Source organism: Panthera tigris, chromosome A3, assembly GCF_018350195.1.
Source record: "Panthera tigris isolate Pti1 chromosome A3, P.tigris_Pti1_mat1.1, whole genome shotgun sequence".
Classification (NCBI taxonomy): domain Eukaryota; kingdom Metazoa; phylum Chordata; class Mammalia; order Carnivora; family Felidae; genus Panthera; species Panthera tigris.
In genome coordinates, this window is record NC_056662.1 from 31,245,522 (window position 1) to 31,267,111 (window position 21,590).

General features: G+C 42.5%; 2 protein-coding genes across 4 annotated transcripts; both read right to left on the reverse strand.

Annotated features, from left to right (window-relative positions):
• Positions 1-2,490: 2,490 nt before the first annotated feature.
• On the reverse strand, positions 2,491-13,021 carry TMEM230 (transmembrane protein 230). 3 transcript variants are annotated; one of them, XM_042980874.1, is made up of 4 exons: positions 12,875-13,021; positions 10,573-10,699; positions 9,124-9,246; positions 2,491-3,590 (listed from the first exon to the last, which is right to left on the reverse strand). In XM_042980874.1, exons 2-4 carry the CDS (start codon positions 10,669-10,671, stop codon positions 3,450-3,452), a joined length of 363 nt encoding a protein of 120 aa, XP_042836808.1. In that variant the 5' UTR covers positions 10,672-10,699; positions 12,875-13,021; the 3' UTR covers positions 2,491-3,449. The 3 variants fall into 3 exon arrangements, with proteins under 3 accessions (XP_042836808.1, XP_042836809.1, XP_042836810.1); XM_042980875.1 differs by lacking the exon at positions 12,875-13,021 and adding an exon at positions 12,331-12,587; XM_042980876.1 differs by lacking the exon at positions 12,875-13,021 and adding an exon at positions 10,122-10,200 and having other exon boundaries at positions 10,573-10,665.
• A 513-nt stretch (positions 13,022-13,534) lies between these two features.
• Positions 13,535-20,299, reverse strand: PCNA (proliferating cell nuclear antigen). The gene is made up of 6 exons (XM_007073233.3): positions 19,863-20,299; positions 18,929-19,026; positions 18,707-18,774; positions 17,443-17,637; positions 14,911-15,034; positions 13,535-14,811 (listed from the first exon to the last, which is right to left on the reverse strand). Exons 1-6 carry the CDS (start codon positions 20,081-20,083, stop codon positions 14,732-14,734), a joined length of 786 nt encoding a protein of 261 aa, XP_007073295.1. The 5' UTR covers positions 20,084-20,299; the 3' UTR covers positions 13,535-14,731.
• Between the last annotated feature and the right edge of the window lie 1,291 nt (positions 20,300-21,590).

The window sequence follows — 21,590 nt, forward strand, 5'->3', positions numbered from 1 at the left end:
TGGTAAGGGGAATTCAGACTTTGCCTTCATGAGTACCAAATGTCCAACCTATTAGCTAAGAACATTATCCAATGCAAGTGTTTTTTCCAAGGATTAAAATGAAACAGGGTATGTAATAAAAGTGCTTGGCACAACATCTGGCAAAGTGTTCAAGAAACATTCACCATTATTATGAAGGTTTAGATGTTTTCTTTTTTATGAGATTTTTTTTTTTATGTTTATTTATTTCTGAGACAGACAGCATGAGTGGGGGAGGAGCAGAGAGAGAGGGAGACACAGAATCTGAAGCAGGCTCCAGGCTCTGAGCTGTCCACACAGAGCCTGATGCAGGGCTCGAACTCACAAACCGTGAGATCATGACCTGAGCCGAAGTCGGTCGCTCAACCGACTGAGCCACCCAGGCGCCCTGATGTTTTCTTTTTTGAGAGAGTGAGCACGCAAACGAGGGAGCGCAAGCGAGGGGAGAGAATCCTAAACAGGCTCCGTGCTGTCAGCACAGAGCCTGACTTGGGGCTCGATCTCATGAACCTGACCTGAGCCAAAGATCATGACCTGAGCCAAAGTCGGACATGAACTGAATGAGCCACCCAGGTGCCCCTAGTGTAGATTTTTTTTTTTTAATTTTTTTTTTAATGTTTTATTTATTTTTGAGACAGAGACATAGCATGAATGGGGGAGGGGCAGAGAGAGAGGGAGACACAGAATCGGAAGCAGGCTCCAGACTCTGAGCCATCCGCCCAGAGCCCGACGCGGGGCTCGAACTCACGGACCGCGAGATCGTGACCTGAGCCGAAGTCGGACGCTTAACCGACTGAGCCACCCAGGCGCCCCCTAGTGTAGATTTTTTAAAAGAGCATGGCTGATCTCCATGGATATGGAAATATCTGCCAAACAAAGTAAGTGCGGGGGGGGGGGGGGGGGGGGGGGGGGGGGGGGAGGAAATTATAGACCTATACAATGAGAACTTGAGTTTTAAAAAAGGATATGTACATTCATGTGCTTAGAACACTTCTGGAAAGGTGTATTAGACAACCTTAGAGACTGGGGAACAATATTCTGGGGAACAATATTTACCTTCTACCACAAAATGCTTAGTTCTCATTTTATACCCTTCTGTTCCATTTTGAGTATTTTCCCCTTACTAGCAGCATCATTACCCTTATTAAAAGGACCAAATAATTTGGTCTGCCCAAAACCTTCTGGTCTGAGCTTTGCTTTGCAAACAGTTCCCAGGATAAAGTATAATAGATCTCAAAGTCTCCAGTGTCAAGGCCCAGGAACTTCAATTAAGAGCACTGGGCTCCCCAGCCTCCTCTCCTATTACCAAATGCATCTAACTTTGGAGGCTGCTTCAGGCCACCCCCTGCTTTGTCCGTTTTCTGTGCCCTAGGTTTTTTTTTTTTCTTCTTCCCCATGTGCACTTTGCTCTGTGGATAGTATCACCCAGCTTTTAGATACTGTTCCAACAGTGACTACCCACTTTCTGTCTCTGGCCTAGTCTCCCTCCTGAACTCCAGATCCATGCTTTGCAATTGCCTATTCAACAGTTCCATGTGGATGGAGAGTACACATGTAAAATTGAACACATCCCAAACTGAATTCATCTTCCCCAATAGACCTGTTCCACCCACAGCCCTCCAAATCTCAGTTGATGGCACTTCCAGGCTGCTAGTCACCCACGTCCATAAGCTTATGGTAAAAGGACAACTGAGAAGCAGTCCGACCCACAATGCCAGTTATCTAAAAATGAAGATGGCCCTGGGTACTGGGATCAAAAATATATAATCACTGAACTAAAGGGTATTATGCTAAGCAAAATCAGTCAGTCAGAGAAAGGCAAATATCAGATGATTTCACTCATGTAGGATTTAAGAAAAAAAACAGATGAACATGGGGGAAGGGAAGGGGAAAATAAGATAAAAACAGACAGGGAGGCAAACCATAAGAGACTCTTAAATACAGAGAACAAACTGAGGGTTGCTGGAGGGGAGGTAGTTGGGGGGATGGGCTAAATGGGTGATGGCCATTAAGAAGGGCACTTGCTGGGATGAGTGCTGGTTGTTATACATAAGTGATGAATCACTAAATTTTACACGTGGAAAGAAGAAAGAAAGAAAGAAAGAAAGAAAGAAAGAAAGAAAAAGAAAGAAAGAAAGAAAGAAAGAAAGAAAGAAAGAAAGAAAAAAGAAAGAAAGAAAAAAGGGGGACATACAATCATTAAACTGTTTTCTGAAGTAAGGGGTGCCTGGGTGGCTCAGTCAGTTGGGTGTCAGACTTCAGCTCAGGTCATGATCTCAAGGCTTGTGGGTCTGAGCCCTGTGTCAGGCTCTGTGCTGACAGCTCAGAGCCTAGAGCCTGGAGCCTGCTTTGGATTCTGGGTCTCCCTTTCTCTCTGCCCCTCCCCTGCTTGCACTGTCTCTCTCTCAGGAAATATACATTAAAAACAATTCTTTTTTAAATGTTTTCTGAAACACACTTAAAAGTAACACGTTTTAAGTCTAGGATTTAGATATTGGCATTTTAATTTCTTTTGATTATGTCACTTTTTGCAAGCTAGGAAACAGAATCAAACTAAGGCAGTCTATAGTCCTCTAGGGATCCAGGTCGAGTCTTGGGATCTTCAGCAGAATGACATCATAATATAAGGTGCTAACAACAGGCTTATAATCTCTAAATGATAACCACTTATCTGTACCTCTTCCTTAGGAAACAGCCAAAAGTTCAGTCCTTAAAGGCATGGTATACAGAACACCTTGATCTACAAAGAACAGAATGACCCAAATTATATGCTGGCCAGCTTACTGGTAGGCCAAATCAGAGCTAAGGATGGATGAACAGAGCAAGTGTCTACCTTTTGGAAACTTGATCTGAGATTTTAAAAAGTCCTGGCTGCTGCTCATAAGAAACCAAGTAAAACTGCACCCACGCTGACACTTGATTTTGCCAAGATCTTCCACTAGAACACAAAGTTAGAGATGAGTGTAGGGATAAGATACTTCAATGTTTTCAAAATAAATTACTAGTAACAGGAAGTCTGAGACACTGAATTCTTCCATTTGCCACCAGAACAAACCGACAATGAAGACTATGTAAAAGAAATGCTGAAAGCTAAAAAGGATGGTAGCAGTAACACTTCCCACTACAGAATAACCTCCTGCTTTCCCACACCACGAACACTGCTACCCTTCCAAGACACATATTCGTGTGGAAAAACTTGTCAGCTTTTGCTAGGGCCAGGAGACGAAAAACAGAGCATGCTCTAATTAGTTAATTGGTAACTGTAAGCTCAGTTGACATCCTGAGGATGGACCCATAAAATCTGGCCATTCTTTTGTTGAACGTCTGCAACTTGCAGAATTCTTTAGCCCTTAACCACAGTTTCTGCTCCGTATCTTAAAGCTGGTCTCAGTCCCATCTGTGACTCTTCTCCTCAGGGTTGAGGGCAGGTGCTAGTCATCAAAATCTGGAATGTCATCGTAGGAGTAACCCCGGTAGCCTTTGGATGCATAGTAGGCGATGCGCAGGTGGTAAAATCCTGGCAGGAACACCAGGATGCCAATGATCAGGACGGGAACGGCCCGGTCTGCCCCCTGGTGGCAGAAGGAGGCAAACACATTAGCACCACACAAATCGTAAATTTTAAATAAAGCCATGGGTTCAATCCACATATCAGTATTTTACTCTTCAGGGTATTTCCTTTGGGTAGAATACCCAAATATACCAAAGGGAACAGGTTTACATCTCTTTTCCTCCTTATTATAAAATGTAGAAAAACTGCAAAGCACTAAATATTATAAAGAAAGAACTTATTTCTAGTTTCTCCATTCTAGTTTTCAGTTGTAAACACACCATACCCTGTGCCCTATTTTCACAAGCAATTGCCAAAATATTATGAAAAGCTCTTCATTGGGAGATATGCAAAACGGTGAAAACAGTCAGAAGGTACAAACTTCCAGTTACAAAATAAGTAAGTTCTGGAGATGCAATGTACAGCATGTGACCACAATTAACAATACTGTGTTTTATGTCAGAAAGTTGCTGACACAGATCTTTAAAAGTTCTTATCACAAAAAAAAACCTGTAACTATGTGTGGTGATGATTATCTCCCAATCTATACATATATTGAATCATGTTGTACACCTGAAGCTGATACATTATATGTCAACTAATGGTGTCTATCATTCCACTGTAATGGATACACCGCAATTTTACTCAACCACACCTCTCTCTCTCTCTCTCTCTCTCTCTCTCTCTCACACACACACACACACACACACACACGGCCGACTGCACAGAATACCACAATAAACTTCATCTGCATTTTTCAGAGTATTTCTTTAGTGTATATTCCCATGAGCACAATTCCCAGGTCAAAGAGGAAGGAATGACGTTTAGTCTCTTTATCAGCAGGGCTTCAAATATTTGGGGAGTTCCCTGAAGGCAAGGACTTTGTTCATCCCTGTATTCCCAGCTGCACCCAACATATAAGTGTATTGAATGAATCCACCTTTATAAAACTGCTCTGTGTCTTGTCTTTATGTATAGTTTTAAACGTTTATACAGTTAAACCTATCCTCTTTTTGTGATTTTTCCCATTATTTGTAGGCTTTCCCTCATCTAAAGATTTAAACCCAATCTAAAAATCTCATTTAAACAGGGCTACTTACACAATGTACACTGACAGGTTAGCTACTCAGTATAATTTTGGTTGCTTCATTCAAAAACAGCAACAGGAGTATTTGCCTCCTATGGCTACAGAAAAACGAAAGGAGGTAATACATGTAAGGCAAGCAGCCTCAGCTGCACACAATGACTCAACAAGCTTAAAACCCAGGAAGGAAAAAAACAAACAAAACAAGAAAAGAGAACTTGAAGGGGCTCTCTCAGGCCAAAGATGGGACTATGTGAACATCAACAACAATAAAGTCTACAACTCTCACAATTGACATACTTGGTGCTACTTTTGTTTTCTTGTTTTTCCTGCTTCTTTTATCTTTTGCAGGATATTGACTGTACAACCCTAAAAGGACATATCCTAAGGATTAAAAGAATTACAAAGAAAACTTACAGCGCATTCAGCCTTTTTATACTTAGCATTAACATTCACACTTATTTTAAAGCTATTATATGTGTAACATACACTAAGGTAAGGAAGGCAAGATATCGCGATCATCAGGACAGGCATACATATAAAAATCAAAGAAATTGAGTTCAACTCTAATCTTAAATTTGCACTTGAAATTATTGTCTAAAAGATATCTATTTCCTGGGGCGCCTGGGTGGCTCAGTCAGTCAAGTGTCTGACTTTGGCTCAGGAACTTGCAGTTCCTGAGTTCAAGCCCTATGCCGGGCTCTGCTGTCAGCGTGGAGCCTGCTTGGGATCCTCAGTCTCCCTCTCTTCTGCCCCTCTCCCATGTGTACTCAGGCTTGCTCTCTCTCTCTCTCTCAAATACAAATAAACATGAAAAAAAAAAGGTATCACGGTGTCTGGGTGGCTCAGTCGATTAAGCATCCGATTTCAGCTCAGGTCATGACCTGAGTTCGAGAGTTTGAACCACACTGGGCTCAGTGCTGATAGCTCAGAGTATGGAGCCTGCCTCAGATTCTGTGTCTCCCTCTCTCTCTGCCCCTGCCCCATTCGCATTCTGCCTCTCTCTCAAAAATAAACATTGGGGCGCCTGGGTGGCTCAGTCGGTTAAGCGTCCAACTTTGGCTCAGGTCATGATCTCATGGTTCGTGGGTTCAAGCCCCACACTGGGCTCTGTGCTGACCGCTCAGAGCCTGGAGCCTGTTTCAGATTCTGTGTCTCCCTCTTTCTCTGACCCTCCCCTGTTCATGCTCTGTCTCAAAAATAAACGAATGTTAAAAAAAATAATAATAATTAAAAAGAATAAATAAATAAACATTGAAAAATTTTTTTTAAAAATCTATTTCCTAATTCTGTCACTGAAAAGGCCCAGAAACTATGAAAACCAAAGCATGAGTACCATTAATGACCAATTTGTGACCTCTCTAAATCTACCTCCTATAAAGAAACCAGGGCTCCTCAGAGAATTGGTTGTTTATTAGTTGGGGGACAGGCAATGTACAGATGGGCCTAGGATAACCTGCTGTGCCAGAAAGCAAAAAAGCTATCAAAGACTACGTGGGTCAGGTTTAAAAGACACAAGAGTAACACACAGAGGTCCTACTGGCCAAATACGGGACAGTTTAGATATTAAAAAGAATATGGATTAGGACTGAGACAAATATGTAAAAAACATGAGTTTATAATGATTCTAACCATTTGATCACCTGTTGAAGTTGCAAGGTATGTTTTTATAAAAGTTGTGGAAGAGGAATAAACATTCTTCCTACCTTCACTACACATATTATATTCTGGGGTAATCAGATAGATTTGAAAAGTTCTTTATAGCAGAATTTCAGCTGATAAATGCAGAAAATGACCAAACTGGATTCATTAGTACAAAGGGTGATAGAGAAGTTTATAATAAATGAATTAGGCTGAAGACATTCAAACACACCAATTTATCTTAATAGCAACTAAAAATCAGGATAACCATTATGTGCTTCCTAATGCAATGCAATGGTTCTCAAAATGAGGTCGACGCAACACCAGCAACACTGGGAACTTGTTAGAAATGCAGATTCTGACAACCTACCTACAGAACTGGAATCTCTGGGAGTGGAACCAAGGAATCCATGTGTTAACAAGTCTGCCAGTTGATTCTGACTAACACTGAAGTTTCAGAACCAATCTGCCATAGTAAATACACAGCACCTCCTTACAAAATAGTCTTCCTCAAACAAAACTAAACACGAATCTACACAAACCCCAAAAGCTAACAAAAATATGAAGAAGAACAAGGTCAAAGATAATAAGATAGCGCCCTTGGATTTATGTAAAAACTGTTACAGATGTATACTGAAGATGCACACTCAGGAATACCAGCAAAATGTGGGGTGCCTGGTTGGCTCAGTCAGTTAAGACTTCAACTCTTGATTTCAGCTTAGGTCATGATCTCATGATTCACAAGATCGAACCCCAGGTTGGGCTCTGTGCAGACAGTGTGGAGCCTGCTTGGGATTCTCTCTCTTTTCCTCTCTATCCGCTCCTTCCCCACTTTCTCCCTCTCTCGAAATAAATGAACAAACTTGAAAAAGAAACCAAACCCATTTTTACCCTTACTTATAAAGCAGTCTTTTGAAAAACCACACAAGGCAAACAAATTATCCAAGGTAAAATGATATTTGCTGCATGTGGATCTCACCTCCAACCTCAAATTTTATAATTAAACTGATACTGCATGTTGCAATGAAAGTTAACCGAAGGCACAGTCTTGAAGTGAAGTGTTCAAACGCAGATTGCAGCAAGTAAGCATCTGGCAGCCATTTAATAATTTTAAATAGATTAAGAACCAAAAACAGATCAGATACATTTATTTTTCTTTAATTTTAGAGAGAGAGAGCGCGCACAAGGAAGGGAGAAGGACAGAGGCGGGGGGAGAGGGAGAGAGAAGGAGGGAGAGAGGGAGAGGAGGGGGAGAGACAGACAGAGAGCGACAGAGAAGGAGAGAAGGAGAGAGAGAGAGAGAGAGAGAGAGAGAGAGAGAGAGAGAGAGAGAGAGAAATATCTTAAGCAGGCTCCATGCTCATTGTAGAGCCTGACTGGGGCTTGATCTCACAAATCATGAGACCATGACCTGAGGTGAAATCAAGAGTCAGCTGCTTAACCAACTGAGCCGCCCAGGCACTCAAGATACATTTTTTAAAAGCCACATGCAGGGGCTCAGGTCATGATCCCAGGATCATGGGATCAAGCCCTGAATCGGGCTCTGTGCTGAGTATGAGTGTGGAGCCTGCTTAAGATTCTGTCTCCTTCTGCCCCTCCCCCTTGCTCTGTCTCCCCCCCCCCCCCCCCCCGCCAAAAAAAAAAGCCACATGCAGCCACTTTATTGCAACATGCTATTACTCATTTCTCTAATGCCCACGGTTTCAGCTCTTGGCTGTGTTCCCTCTGCAGAGTAATAGGACCATCATCCCCTGGCCTGGTGCGTGTTGAAGAACAGACATAGGGGCGCCTGGGTGGCTCAGTCGGTTAAGCGTCTGACTTCAGCTCAGGTCACGATCTCGCGGTCCGTGAGTTCGAGCCCCGCATCGGGCTCTGGGCTGATGGCTCAGAGCCTGGAGCCTGCTTCCGATTCTGTGTCTCCCTCTCTCTCTGCCCCTCCCCAATTCATGCTCTGTCTCTCTCTGTCTCAAAAATAAATAAACGTTAAAAATAAAAAAATAAAAAAATAAAAATTAAAAAAAAAATGATGAACAGACATAATCTGGAGCACCTGGCTCTTGGTTTCAGCTCAGATCAGGGGTTTGTGAGTTCAAGCCCTGCATTGGGCTCTGTCAATACAGGCTCTGTATTGACAGTGCAGAGCCTGCTTGGAATTCTCTCTCTCTCCCTCGCTCTCTGCCCCTCCCCTACTCACACACACACTCTCTCAAAGTAAATAAATTCTTAAAAAAAAAGTAGACATAACTTATGATCACCATTACTTCAGAACAACCTGGACACTCTGTATTAGTGTTTGTATGTAGCCTGAGAGAAAGAAACACCAAATATCACTTTAGGTTTTGAAGATAAAATACTGAATCGTAACAGGAACTCCAACCAAACCCAGTGTAAGAAGGATAAGACTCACGAGTCACAAGTCCTGGCTTGGTCAGTGGCCCCAGACCTATACAAGCCTCACTGCTTCTCCCCAAACCCTGGCACTGCAAAATTATAATAACACATTCTACTCCAGTTACAGCCTTTATCCATCAGGAGTCCTCGATGCCAGGCTTGGCTTTGCTGTTCCAAATTATGACAGTCGGAAAACTGCCCAACATCTCAGAGGGAAAATTTGCCTACCTGCTCCCACCCACCTCATAGAAACCGTGGGACAAGCTTGTTGTTGCTCAAAACAAAGATACACGTGTTTTGTGGTCAGAGAACAAAATCTAGAAGAAAATAGTTTTCTTCTTACTGCTGGAATCTGCTGTACTAGATATGAATATAAAACAGAGCCCAGGCTCACACTTTAAAGATTTCATGGCACATTCCCACAAATGCTTCTGCTTACCCCTTTGCTGATATAGCCTGCCAACAGGAGGGAGCCTATGATAATGAGAAAAGCGCCAATCAAGAACAGCACCGTAGCAAGTGCAATGGCCTTATATGGGATCTTAGGAGGGCTCTTCTTAAACTGGAAGAGAAACAAAAAAAGGCAGAGCGTTATGAAAACACCAGGACTCAGACACTTTAAAACAGGGAAGATAATAAGAACCCATCTGGATGCTTTGTGTGCCTTGAAGAAGTCCTACTACTCAGTACAGCTCTGGGACAGAAAGGAAAGGGACAAGCAGGAGGTGAAGCTCTACTTATCGCTCTAACAGTCACTCAAAGGAATCCCGGCAAAACGTTACTCTTTCCACTTCTAATCTCATTCCACATACCATTCACTGTACCATAAGAAAATATTTTCTTACAAAAACAAAAGACACTTCATGGTCATTCACTGATTAGACATAGGTTTATTAGGTGCCTGGCACATGGAAGGCTGTACTAACCTACAGGGATTCGAGAGTGAACATCATGCTCTGGAGAAGTAAAAAAAAAAAAGTAACGTCTGGCATTCAAAGTTAAGTCAGCATATAGTCAAAAGGTTTTAAAAATAGCTTTTTCTCAAGCATTACTTGCCTGCCCCATGAAGTAACCTGACTTGTATTTAATAAGTTTGATTCAAAGTTAAGATCAGAGACAAGCTTTCTAAGGTGTGCTTCATCTGACCTAACTGGCTGGAAGCTTCCCAGATGTATACTTTAAAACAAAACAAAACAAAACAAAATCTTTCTCCTTCAAGTGTGGGTCCAAAGAATGCCAAGAATAATTGATTTTTTTATATTTAAAGGGATGGGTTCCTGCTACTTCCTCCTTGGCCCTGGTCCCACCTAAGGTATTCTGAGGGGAAGTGGACAAAAGAAGATGTTACACCATTAAGTATTTTATAAACAACGATCAGGGTAGGATACAAACTTAATAAATATTCTGTTTTACTTACTGTTTGCCACAAAAAAATACCTTTAATAAATTGGATCTCATGACATCAGGAAAGAAGGAAGATTCCCACAATCTGCTGGCTTTAGCAGTTAGTTTCTCCCTTAAAAGATGAACTGGCTTTGACTAAAGTGTAAATGAACCAATGACACAGTCCTTAGAAAAATTCTACTTAACAAAACATAATCTGAGTATTTTCCAGATACACTAGATAAAATTTGCAACTACTGGGCTCTGGTGTCATGTGTCACAACTAAAAATTCTTAGAAATGAACAATATTTATATTGGTTTGAAACTGCTCTACCAAGGTCCTTCCTTCTGCAAACTATGGCTGAAAGGATCTCAGGGCTTAGTTTCTTTCTTGCTGCTCCTTCTAATCCCCAGGGGCTTAGCAAAACCTCCACCTGCAAGGCCTTCCTGCTAACTCAACAGAAACAGAGCCAGCTGGTCTGATCAGCTCCCTTCTGCATTTACCTGAAGGTCAATGTAACCATCGTCTGTGCTGGAGAGCCTTGAGTATTTCACTTTACTACTGGGGATTCCAGTAGCCAGGTTGGTACGAGACGGCATCATAACACGCCCACGCCAACACAGCTACAGTCTGAAAACAAAGAAAACTGTTATTGTCTGCAAATGACAACACTGTGTTACGTATACTGGATATACTGGCGTTTGGGGCTGTGATGTCACACAAAGCAACTGGCAATTTCTGCTCCACTGCACTTAAAATCTGATATTCCTTTGACAAAGTGAAAACATTCTCATTATGCATCTACTTTGGTTTGTCCTGGTGGAATGAGAGCCAAGACATTTACCAAGAAGCAGACCTCATGTTTACCTTGTCACCAATGTCCCCCTGACTCCTAATTTTTCCAAATTCACAGAGAGTAGGTGGAAGAGTGGTGACTTAAATCTAAATCTGACACCAAAGTCCACATTTTCAGTCATTCTGCTATTGTACTGCCTGGCCCTGTCCCTGCTTCAGGAAAAAGCAAGAGGAGCATATATTCTAGGGATACTCCTATTTGCCAGGAAGGGAGAGAGGGTGGAATGTGGAATATGGAATACACTCACATTAGCATTTTGCTGATTCCCCCTGATGGGTATCATTCTTTTTTTTTTTTTTAAGTTTATTTATATTGAGAAGGGGGAGACAGTGCATGTACAAGGGAGGGGGAGGGGGAGGGGGAGGGGGAGGGGGAGGGGGACTGACTCCCAAGCAGGCTCCGCATTGTCCGCACAGAACCGACTTTGGGGCTGAACTTACAAACCATGAGATCATGACCTGAGCTGAAGTCCACGTTTAACCCAATGGGCCACCCAGGAGCCCCGGATATTATTCTTTTAATGCAAAGATCTGTAGAGCTTCTTGTAAATGTGGCTATCAGCACTATGGGTATGGGTTCTGGTTATCAGCACTGTACCAGTGCCTTCTGATTTGCCTGTCCTTCTGCCCCACCCCTAGCACTAAAAGTAGTGATTTCATTTCCCAAATTACTTCTCTAGCTCCCTTAAACAAAAACTTGTTTTTTCCAAAATATTCAAAACCAACTTCAGTAATGAAATCATGACTATTTTGTCACTAGTTTAAGAGATAGCAGATAAGATTAAAAACAATGACACTTTAATTGGAAAACGTCTCTAATTTGTGTGCTTTTCCTCCATAAAATCAAATTTATATGAATAAAACAAGTAAATCTATTTTGACTGTGAAGCTATTTCTAAAGGGGAAATGTATCTGTAAAAAGAGAAAGCGAAGTATTTCACAATAAGGGCAACAACAACAACAAAAAACCCAGAAACCATAAAGACTTTGCATTCCTCTGGTATGACACTTTGCAAATAACCATCATCATTATAATAATATCAATTAATAATTACCCAGTGTTGGTTAGGTGCCAAGTACTACTCTAAGTGCTTTCTATATACTTAATCCCAAATATTGATGATCTGTTTTAAGAGGTCCACAGTCAGCCTAAAACAACCAGCATTATGATGGAATTGGTTGCGCTAACTGCAAATGTCACTTTTTAACAATTACATACCAGTGCAGAAATCAAGTACTGAATCAAGTATGCTAATTTATATGCTTTTCTAAAATGAGCTCACACTGCATTAAATACTAGGTTTCAAGTGTTGCGATCCCGATTACACGATAACCTAAACTTAATTCTATGAAATTTAAAGTCCAAACTACGGGTTTGGGGGTGGAGGTTGAGGGCATTTAATCACCTCTGATTTGTACCGTCTTCTTGAAAAAAGTTTACGTACTCTGCCAATACCTATTCATACACCTGCATCGAAACATAAAAGAGAGCAGGAAGCGAGGAAGAGGGACACGAATGCTCACTGATGCAAAGGGTAAGAGGAAGGAAAAACGTAACCCGAGGCTTTCAAAGTACCAGTCCAAGTTCCCAACAGGCTCTTTTTAACGGGCTGCACCGAGACCCCCAACCTCCGTCAGCATCCGAAGGCTGCGAGACTTGAAAAGCACCAGCAAAGCCCTTTGCGCAGTGCCTGGCACTACGCACATCCAAAGACACTACCTTCCTGCCCGTCTCCAGACCTAGGCGGGAAGAGAACTAAAAGCCGACGCGAATTTAGACGGTGAACACACAAAACCGGTTTCTGGAAAGAGGCCAGCCGTGGCCGCGGCGGGCGAACGCTGCACACCCAGGGCGCGAAGCTAGGTTTAGGCGGGGAGCGCAGTCTCGGTCCCACCGAGCGCCTGAGCGGGGGCGCTTTCTGCTCCCGTCCCGCCGCACGCACGCCTTACCGGAGCGTCGCGCCAGGCCGCCCGCGCGCCGACAGCTCGCTCACGGTTGGCAGCGGAGGCGCCCGAGGCCTCATGGCACGCCTCACCCAACGGCCACCCGCCCCTCCCGTCCAGCTCGGCGGCGGAAGTGGCGCGTCGAGAGGCGGCGCGCCGGAAGTTGCGTCACCGAGAGCGACGCCTTCTCGTCCCAAGCTCGGGAACGTCCCGCGTTAGCTCTACGCTAGTGGGAGTGTGCTGCAGGCGGAACTCTCCGGCGGCAAGTACCTCCCTGTGGGTTGGCGGCAGTCGCTGCGGCCTGGGCTTGCTGCTGGCCATCTCCACAGGGTTGTGCGGGTGCCTAGGGTGACCGGCCGCCTGGGTCACAGTCAGACCCGGGTAAGCAGGCTACGTGTTTCTTTCCGTGATCCCTCGGGCGGTGGTGGTGGCGCCCCCCGGGAGACGAAAGCCGAGCCGGTGAGGCACCGGATAACCGGAACTGTTTGGTCGCCTATCCACTGCCCAGGACTGCGGGCCTTCCTTCAGGGCGCGCAGCGGTTTTGCTAGTCAATACCCCAACACTACTCGAGTGCCCCCACATTCTTGTGCTTCAGTTTCCCTCTCCTCGCCTATCAGGTCTTGCCCAGGTAAGAAGCCCGCCGACAAGGGACATTTTGCAGCACATGAAGCTTTTCAAAGGTCAGATTTATTAAAGTATAATTTACATACAATAAAGTACAATTGGAGGAGTTTGACAAGTGCATAGGCTTGGAATCATCACCACATTCTAGATAAGTTAGTCACATCACTCCCAACTCCCATCAGGCCCCTTTTCCGTCTTCTTCCCCACCCCGCAGGCACACAGAAGGTAATGAACAGTAACCTACTGGATTGTGAGTTCTTCCAGGTATTACACCAAAGAAATCAGTCATTTAAACCGCCAAGCCCAAAATACACCGGGAAAAAGGACTTTAGTGAAACAATTCTCAATATGTAGAAAGCCAGTTTGTGGCCTTGTGGCACCATTAGTAGGTACATTTCAACAGTCTGTTTCACAAGTGCTGGGATTAAGTCCCCAAAAAGGCTACTTACACTAGAAAAATTATTTTTGCACAAACACACTCCTTGGGCCTTAACTCGTATCTACTGAATCTTTCAAGATTCTTTCAAAAGGCTCCATAGGCTAAAGAAACACTGCCCTATAGCACTGCTAGTCTTCTAAAGCACACATGGCTTTGGGTTCATAAAGCTTCTTAAAGTGTTAGTTTTGCTAACAAAATTGGCAAAATAACTAAATATATAGGATTTGGTCTATACTTCTGTTCATTTCTTGAGTTAAGGGTAGAAGAATACCAAAGTAATTTTGGCAAATAAATCCTCTCCCCCCAAATACCTTGTCAGCTACTGTACTTGGAATACTTTTATTGCTGTATCAATGTATTATTTATCAGGCTCCCCTGGACTGAAAAAATAAACACATTTCTAGAAAACAGTAGCTTGAAGTGAATTCCCTAGGATACCTGCAACAGTCATGGTCCAAATGAAGGCACTGTCTTGTGATGTTTGAAATTCAAATAACGTTTATTTAAATTGAAAAAATTAAAACTGCATTTATAGTCAAAACCCTTTTGTTATGAAAATCATGGGTATTTCTAGGTTAAGGCAGAGATATTTCTAGGTTAACAAGACCAGATTTGACTTTGGACTTTATTCTTTAAACAAATTGTAAAGAATGGAGGAAAAAATAGGTTATTTACATAAAATATCTACATATGTACTGAGAGGTACAGATTTGGTGACAGAAGAGACTTAAGTACATGCTGGCATCTCAGAAGCAGTTCTCGAAGAGCTTAATTTTATTTTCTTGGATTTTAAGAATGCCTAAGATCCTTCTTCATCCTCGATCTTGGGAGCCAAATAGTACTTTAAATGTCCCATATCTGCAATTTTATACTCTACAACTGAAAGAAGACAGGAACACAGTTAATTATTGGGAAGGACTACATATACTACCTACAAAACAAGGTACCTTGTTTTACCTACAAAAAAACTTATCTTACCAAGGGGTACATCTGCAGACATACTGAGTGTTACTGTAGGAGAGAGTGGAGTGGCTTTTGTAAAGAAGTTCAGGTATCTCAGTGCAAAAGTTAGCTGAACAGGCTCATTCATCTCTATGGTAACCTAAGAGAAAACAAAAGATTAATCCTATTGAAAAACATCAAGAAAAATTGCACGCATGTTTAGAATATACATTTAAAAACAAACCAAAACCAAAACTTTAAAAAAAAATTTTTTTTTAACGTTTATTTATTTTTGAGAGAGAGAAAGCATGAACAGGAGAGGGTCAGAAAAAGAGGGAGACACAGAATCTGAAACAGGCTCCAGGCTCTGAGCTGTCAGCACAGAGCCCGATGCAGGGCTCGAGCCCGCAGACCGTGAGATCATGACCTGAGCCGAAGTCAGATGCCCAACCAACTGAGCCACCCAGGCACCCCCAAAACTTTTTTTTTTTTTAATGTTTATTTATTTTTGAGAGAGAAAGAGAGAGAGAGAGAGAGAGAGTGAGAATGAGCAGGGGAGGGGCAGAGAGAGAGGGAGACAGAATCAGAAGCAGGCTCCAGGCTCTAAGCTGTCAGCACAGAGCCCGACTCGGGGCTTGAACTCACAACCCACAAGATCATGACCTAAGCCAAAGTCGGATGCTCAACCGACTGAGCCACCCAGGTGCCCCCAAAACCAAAACTTTTATTGGTTACTTTGGAGAGTGGTATGAAACTAATTTTGAAGACTGATAAATAAAGCAAAAGAATCAAGTATTTAGTCTGCCTTTCTCGTATTAACTGTACCTCAGGTAATCCAATTATGTGTTAAGAGAAAGCTGCTCTTCATGGGAATATTTCTAATAAATGAAGAATGGAATGTGTTAATACATTACAACCCTAATGACAAGGATTCTAAACAATTATTATGGTTGCTAAAACAATGTATCTAGACACCTCATGCCTACTAGAGGGAGGCACACCACCATCTATAAAGTATTCTTACTCCCAAACACTGAATATTAAGCCTCTAGAGCTGGAACTACCAGTTTATAGGAAATACAGGTTAGAGGAGCATATTAATTGACATAAGGGATACAATGGGCAAAATCCAGAGTTTGGGAAAACTCAATGACAAAGGACTTGCTTCAACAAATTGTAATGGGGGGTTGCACAGAGACTGAATGGAGAACCAATAGATTAAAATAAATTTGTGGGCCCATCAACCAAACTATAATGTGTACAGCCTATTAAAATCTTGATTCAAACAAACTTCTAGGGGCACCTGGATGGCTCAATTGGTTAAGTGGTCGACTCCTGATTTCAGCTTGATCTCACAGTTCAAGACATAGAGCTGATGTACTGAACATGGATGGATCCTGCTTGGGATTTTTCCCCACCACCCCCCCCCCGCCCTTCCCCCACACCACACACTCTCTGGCATGCTTGCACTCTCAAATAAACATAAAAACACACACACACACACACACACACACACACACACACACACACACACACACACAAAAACCCTGAAATAATCAAGGAAATAGGAAACACTGAAAAATTCCTTAATATCAAAGAATGTCATAAAATGTTTATGCTTCAGATATAAAACATATTTATAGAAGAACTAATGTTTGAGATTAAAACAAAAAAAAAAAAAATCCAGATTGGCAGGGGAGTTATTAATTCAGAATTAACCCCTGGACTTTTGTTAGTAATAGTTTTAAGTCTTCATTTAAACTTGAGTTTTACCTTCATTTAAACTGAAGGTTGACTACTCATGCAAGGGACTAGAAAATAGTATCTAATATTTACTATAAACTTACATTGTCAGACACTGTGTTAACCACTTTGAATACGTTACCATATTTAATCCTAATAATCCTATGGAGATTTCTAGAACCTTCGATGGTCCTTTCATTTACAGAGTTAACTGATGCTTTGGTTCAAAGGCTAGCAAGTTTTTTTTTTAGTAAATTACAAAATATTAATTTATAAATACTCTAAGGATCTTAAAAAAGCACCCAATTTATAGGAAAACCTTAATTTAAGGATATTTAGTAATTAGAGTGTTATTGCTAAATGGGGGGAGTTCTCTAGGCCCCCTATTGGGCCTTCCATGCAGAAAGTTAATATAAAGATCACATAAAGAGCTCCTAAAAGGTAGATTTTTACCTCCAAGTAGATACTTCTGTTGATTTACAATTACCTTGCTATAAACTGAATGTTTGTGTGCCCCCCCCCCCACTCATTCATGTTAAAACCAAATCACCAATGTGTTGGAACTTGGAGGTGGGGCCTTTGGGAGGTGCTTTGTGCTAGTACCCTTATATAAAAGAGGCCAGCTCCTCTGACCCTTCCGTGAACCAAGAAGCAGGTCCTCACCAGACACTGAATCTGCCAGTTTCCCAGCCTCCAGAACTGTGAGAAATCAATTTCAGTTGTTTATAAGCCATTGTCAATGTATTTGCTATAGCAGCCCAAACCGACTAATGTTAAGCAGGGTTATAATTCTCTTCAAAGTATTTTGTTTACTTAAAAACTTACAGCTTCCTCCTCTTTATCGACATTACTTGTTTGTGACAACTTAATATTTCCATTTCCTAGTTCTCCACTTGCAGAAAACTTCACTCCATCTTTTGCACAGGAAATTACAACAGCATCTCCAATATGACTGAGATCTCGGCATATACGTGCAAATTCACCAGAAGGCATCTTTACTACACAGCTATACTCTTGTTCCTATTTAAAAACAAACAAACAAACTTAAAGGTCAGTTGCTGGAAATTAAAGATTTGGCATCCTCACTTTCTGAAGACTCAGCATGTAGACAAGAATTCAGAATTTAAGATTTCCTGATTACTTTGAAATATCACTCATTGTGTGATTTCTTAACACACTCTAACACTCAAAAAAATAAATGCAGATATAAAACAAGTATATAGTAAGAATAATCATAAGAAAACTAAAATTAGAGTTTAGACCTGTAATAATAAATGCGCTATCCAGGGAAAAGAGCCTCCCCTAATCACCCTCCAAAGCTAAATCAAGAGGGCATTAGCCCATGACATATAAACAATGATGGATGTTGTAAGCAGGCCCAACTACTTTCCAAAACAAGACAAAAAATATTAAGCATTTTCAACATCCCAACATCTCTTCTCTCTTTTGATTTTGATAAACCTAACCTTAATGAATTTGTTAGTATAGCCCTAAAGTATACTCTTTAAAAAAGGGGGGTGGTGCAGGGGCACCTGGATCACCCAGTTGGTAACCGTCTGACTTCAGCTCAGGTCATAATCTTGTGGTTCCTGAGCTTGAGCCCCACATCAAGCTCACTGCGGTCAGCCAGTCAGCACAGAGCCCACTTCGGTTCCTCTACCCAACCCCGCCCCTCCCCTGCTTTCTCTCTCAAAAAATAAATAAAATATTAAAAAAAAAAGTCTTTAAAAAAAAAGGGGGACAGGTGCCTGGGTGGCTCAGCTGGTTAAGTGTCCAACTTTGGCTCATGGGGTTCTTTCCCTCCCTCTCTGTCCCGCGCCCCCATTTTCTCTCTCAAATTAAATAAACTTAAAAAAAAAAAAAAAAAAAAAAGCATGGAGGTTAATGCAAATATTCATTTAGCGGGAATGAAATGATCCATTTTAGAGTACTGTAGTTTAATGACATTACAAATGACTAAGTACTAAAAACCCCACTTTGGAACATGTATCAGCAGACATATAGTTGTTGGGAACTGGGCTTTAAATTGTATTAACAAATATAACTATCATGACTTGTGTACAGTACACTCAGGAAATTTCATACTCACTGGAATTCCAAGTTGTTCAACATCTAAATCCATTAACTTCATTTCATAGTCTGAAACCTTTTCTTGGTCTACCAAAAGAAAGCAGATTGAAGAAAAAAAGCATGTAAGTTTATAGCAGTGATGTAAAGTTTTACAAACATTACCTTAAATTTCTCACAACTTTGAGAAATACTTAACACTGCATTTAAATTTCCTCTAACTTTGTAGAAGAGTATGACTTACTTGGAGCTTCGAATACAAGTGCCAGGGTGTCTGCATTATCTTCCGCCCTTAGTGTAATGATGTCCTCATTGCCAGCACATTTTAGTATTTTGGACATGCTAGAGCACAGAAGACACAGGATTTAAAACTGACACCACGTTCTCAAGCTCGTTAATTGCTGACGCAATTAAAACAAGGAGTTGCCATTTATACCCATTAGGCCGTCCAGCCATTTTGGAGTGCAATTTGGCAGTATTTATACTTTAACAAGCACACACCCTACCAGTAGCAATTTCAGTTCTGGACATAAACAAAAGAGCAGTATTTTATGAACTGCAAATCCTTTTGGTAGGTGAAGCAAATTATTGGGTCGTTACGATCATTAAAAATCTAAGATACCCATTAAAACACACTGCATGTAGTCCGGGTATTTCTCCTAAGCCTTAAGATTTAAACATGGTTATGTACTAGACAGGTAGCGACCAAAAAGTTGCAAGCCACTGCCCTGGAGAAATTTTAAGTCCAGAAACTTGGGGGTGCTCACTGAAACTTTGTAAGAATAAAAGACCGGAACCAACCAATTGTCCCTAGGTAGAGTGACAGAACTAGGGCACGCTCTAAGTCAATCAAGCCATAGATTTCTCATCCAAGGCCGCCAGGACCAAACGGCCAAAGAACTGTGCAAGTCTCTTCCTGCCACCGCAGAGAAGCCGTCATTTTCCCGCCACCACCCGCTTTGTGACTTTGGCGCGGAAAGAGCCGGTTCGCGCTGCTGCCAGCGCGGGCTTTCCGAACCGCGCGCTCTGCTAGATCCCGCCCCTCGGTGTCGCAGGCCAATGAGATGGCGCAGATGGTCCATGTGGGCCAATGAAGGCCCGGCTCACGCAGGCGCTCCCGCCAAGAGCAGGAGATGGGGGTGCACCAGAGCCCGGCTCTCGGCAACCCCAGGGCTCACCTGGTGAGGTTCACACCCATGGCCAAGTTGCGATCGCAGCGGTATGTGTCGAAGCCCTCGGAACGCAGGGTGAGCTGCACCAGGGAGACATGGGAGGAGTCCATGCTCTGCAGGTTTACGCCGCTCGAGCTTATGTCCCAGCAGGCCTCGTTGATGAGATCCTTAAGTGCCTCCAGCACCTTCTTCAGGATGGAGCCCTGGACCAGGCGCGCCTCGAACATGGTGGCAGAGTCGCAACGACGCGGCTACAGGCGAAAATAAGGAGGAAGTTGTAGCCTGCTTGGGCGTCACAAGGTAAGAGCGAGCCTGCAAACGCACAAGCGAAAGCCGGAGACCCAGGAAGATAACAACCAGCCTGCTGCGCCAGCAACCGTTTAATACAGCCGCGTCTGCGAGCGCGCGCTCTCCGCCTCGGCGCCCGTATGGACACGTCACCACGCTGCTCCGCCCACTGCCCGGGCGGAGAGACTCCAGGGCCAATAGTGCCCCAAGTCTGCAGGTAGCCCGCCCTCCCCGGACACCCATTGGAGGATTGGGTGCGGGATTGGGGCAGGAGCGCGGCGCCTCCACCTCCTCTAGAACCACTTGGGTTTTTCCCCTGTTCTGGAAACCCGGACGCTTGGCTAGTGTAGGCCTCTGTGAAGGCCAGGCCCAATTCGGGGGTGGGGGGTGGGCTTTGAGTTAGTTTTATGTTGCCTCCTCAATCTCCCGCTTCAGGAGTAGAAAGAATTTAGCCGCGAAAGTGAAAGCAAGACACAAATCCAGCCTACCAGGAGTAAAGGGCGTCTTGCAGCCTGAGGAATTAGTTGTTTTAAATGTGCATTTTATTTTTGCTATTATCGAGGTGATGTGTTCCTAAAAGTCAGTAAAGAGGTATACAGTTATGACTACAAAATCATCTCGCTCCCCCCGCCCCGTACACACGCACACCAAGCTCGTGTCATTTACTGTATACAACTTTTCTAGGCTTTTTTTTTTCTCTACAAATACACATTTTTAAAAAACAAAAGTGGATTTATACAGGAAACTTCTGCAATGTACTTGGTAAGATATATTTAATTTTATGCCACGAACATCTTTATATCAGCATTTCTTAAGAAGAAATGCATGTAACCTAATTTACCAATTTCTTGTAATTACAAACACCTTTGAGCATTTAGCTGATTTTTATGAGATCGACTCCTTGAAGTAGCATACACATTAAAGTTTTGATAAATGTTACTAAATTGACCACTGAAAGACTGCAGTTTACCTTCCAACCAAGACTGTGAGCATGCTCTTTTCTCCATATTTTCCTAACAGTGGATATTAGCAATCTTGTTTTAAAGTCTATGCTCATTTTTGTGAAAATTCCAATTTCTAAATTAAAAATTTGTTATAGATTGGACATCTTTCATATATATTTCTTGACCATTGTATGTTTATATCTTTTCTATTAAACTCTTTTTCCTGAGGCACCTGGGTGGCTCAGTGGGTTAAGCGTCTGACTTTAGCTCAGGTCCTAATGTCAGAGTTTGTGGGTTTGAGCCTCACCTGGGCTCCCGTGCTGAGCGCTCAGAGCCTGGGCCCGGAGCTGTTGCAGATTCTGCCTCTCCCTCTCTCTCCCTCCCCTGCTTGTTTTCTCTCTCTCTTTCAAAAATAAATAAATATTTTAAAAAATAAGTTCTTTTTCCTATTGATTATAGGGAGCACTTTATATATTAATCATTTCCCCATTTCATATATTCT

Coding starts and splice junctions, on each gene's coding strand:
- TMEM230 (XM_042980874.1), bottom strand. CDS start 10,671: ATGATGCCGTCTCGTACCAACCTGGCTACTGGAATCCCCAGTAGTAAA. Junction 9,247..10,572: donor ATGGTTACATTGACCTTCAG/GTAAATGCAGAA, acceptor TTTCTCTTCCAG/TTTAAGAAGAGCCCTCCTAA. Junction 3,591..9,123: donor CAGGCTATATCAGCAAAGGG/GTAAGCAGAAGC, acceptor TTCTGCCACCAG/GGGGCAGACCGGGCCGTTCC.
- PCNA (XM_007073233.3), bottom strand. CDS start 20,083: ATGTTCGAGGCGCGCCTGGTCCAGGGCTCCATCCTGAAGAAGGTGCTG. Junction 19,027..19,862: donor ATGGGTGTGAACCTCACCAG/GTGAGCCCTGGG, acceptor TCTGTGCTCTAG/CATGTCCAAAATACTAAAAT. Junction 17,638..18,706: donor TTGAACAACTTGGAATTCCA/GTGAGTATGAAA, acceptor GTTTTTAAATAG/GAACAAGAGTATAGCTGTGT.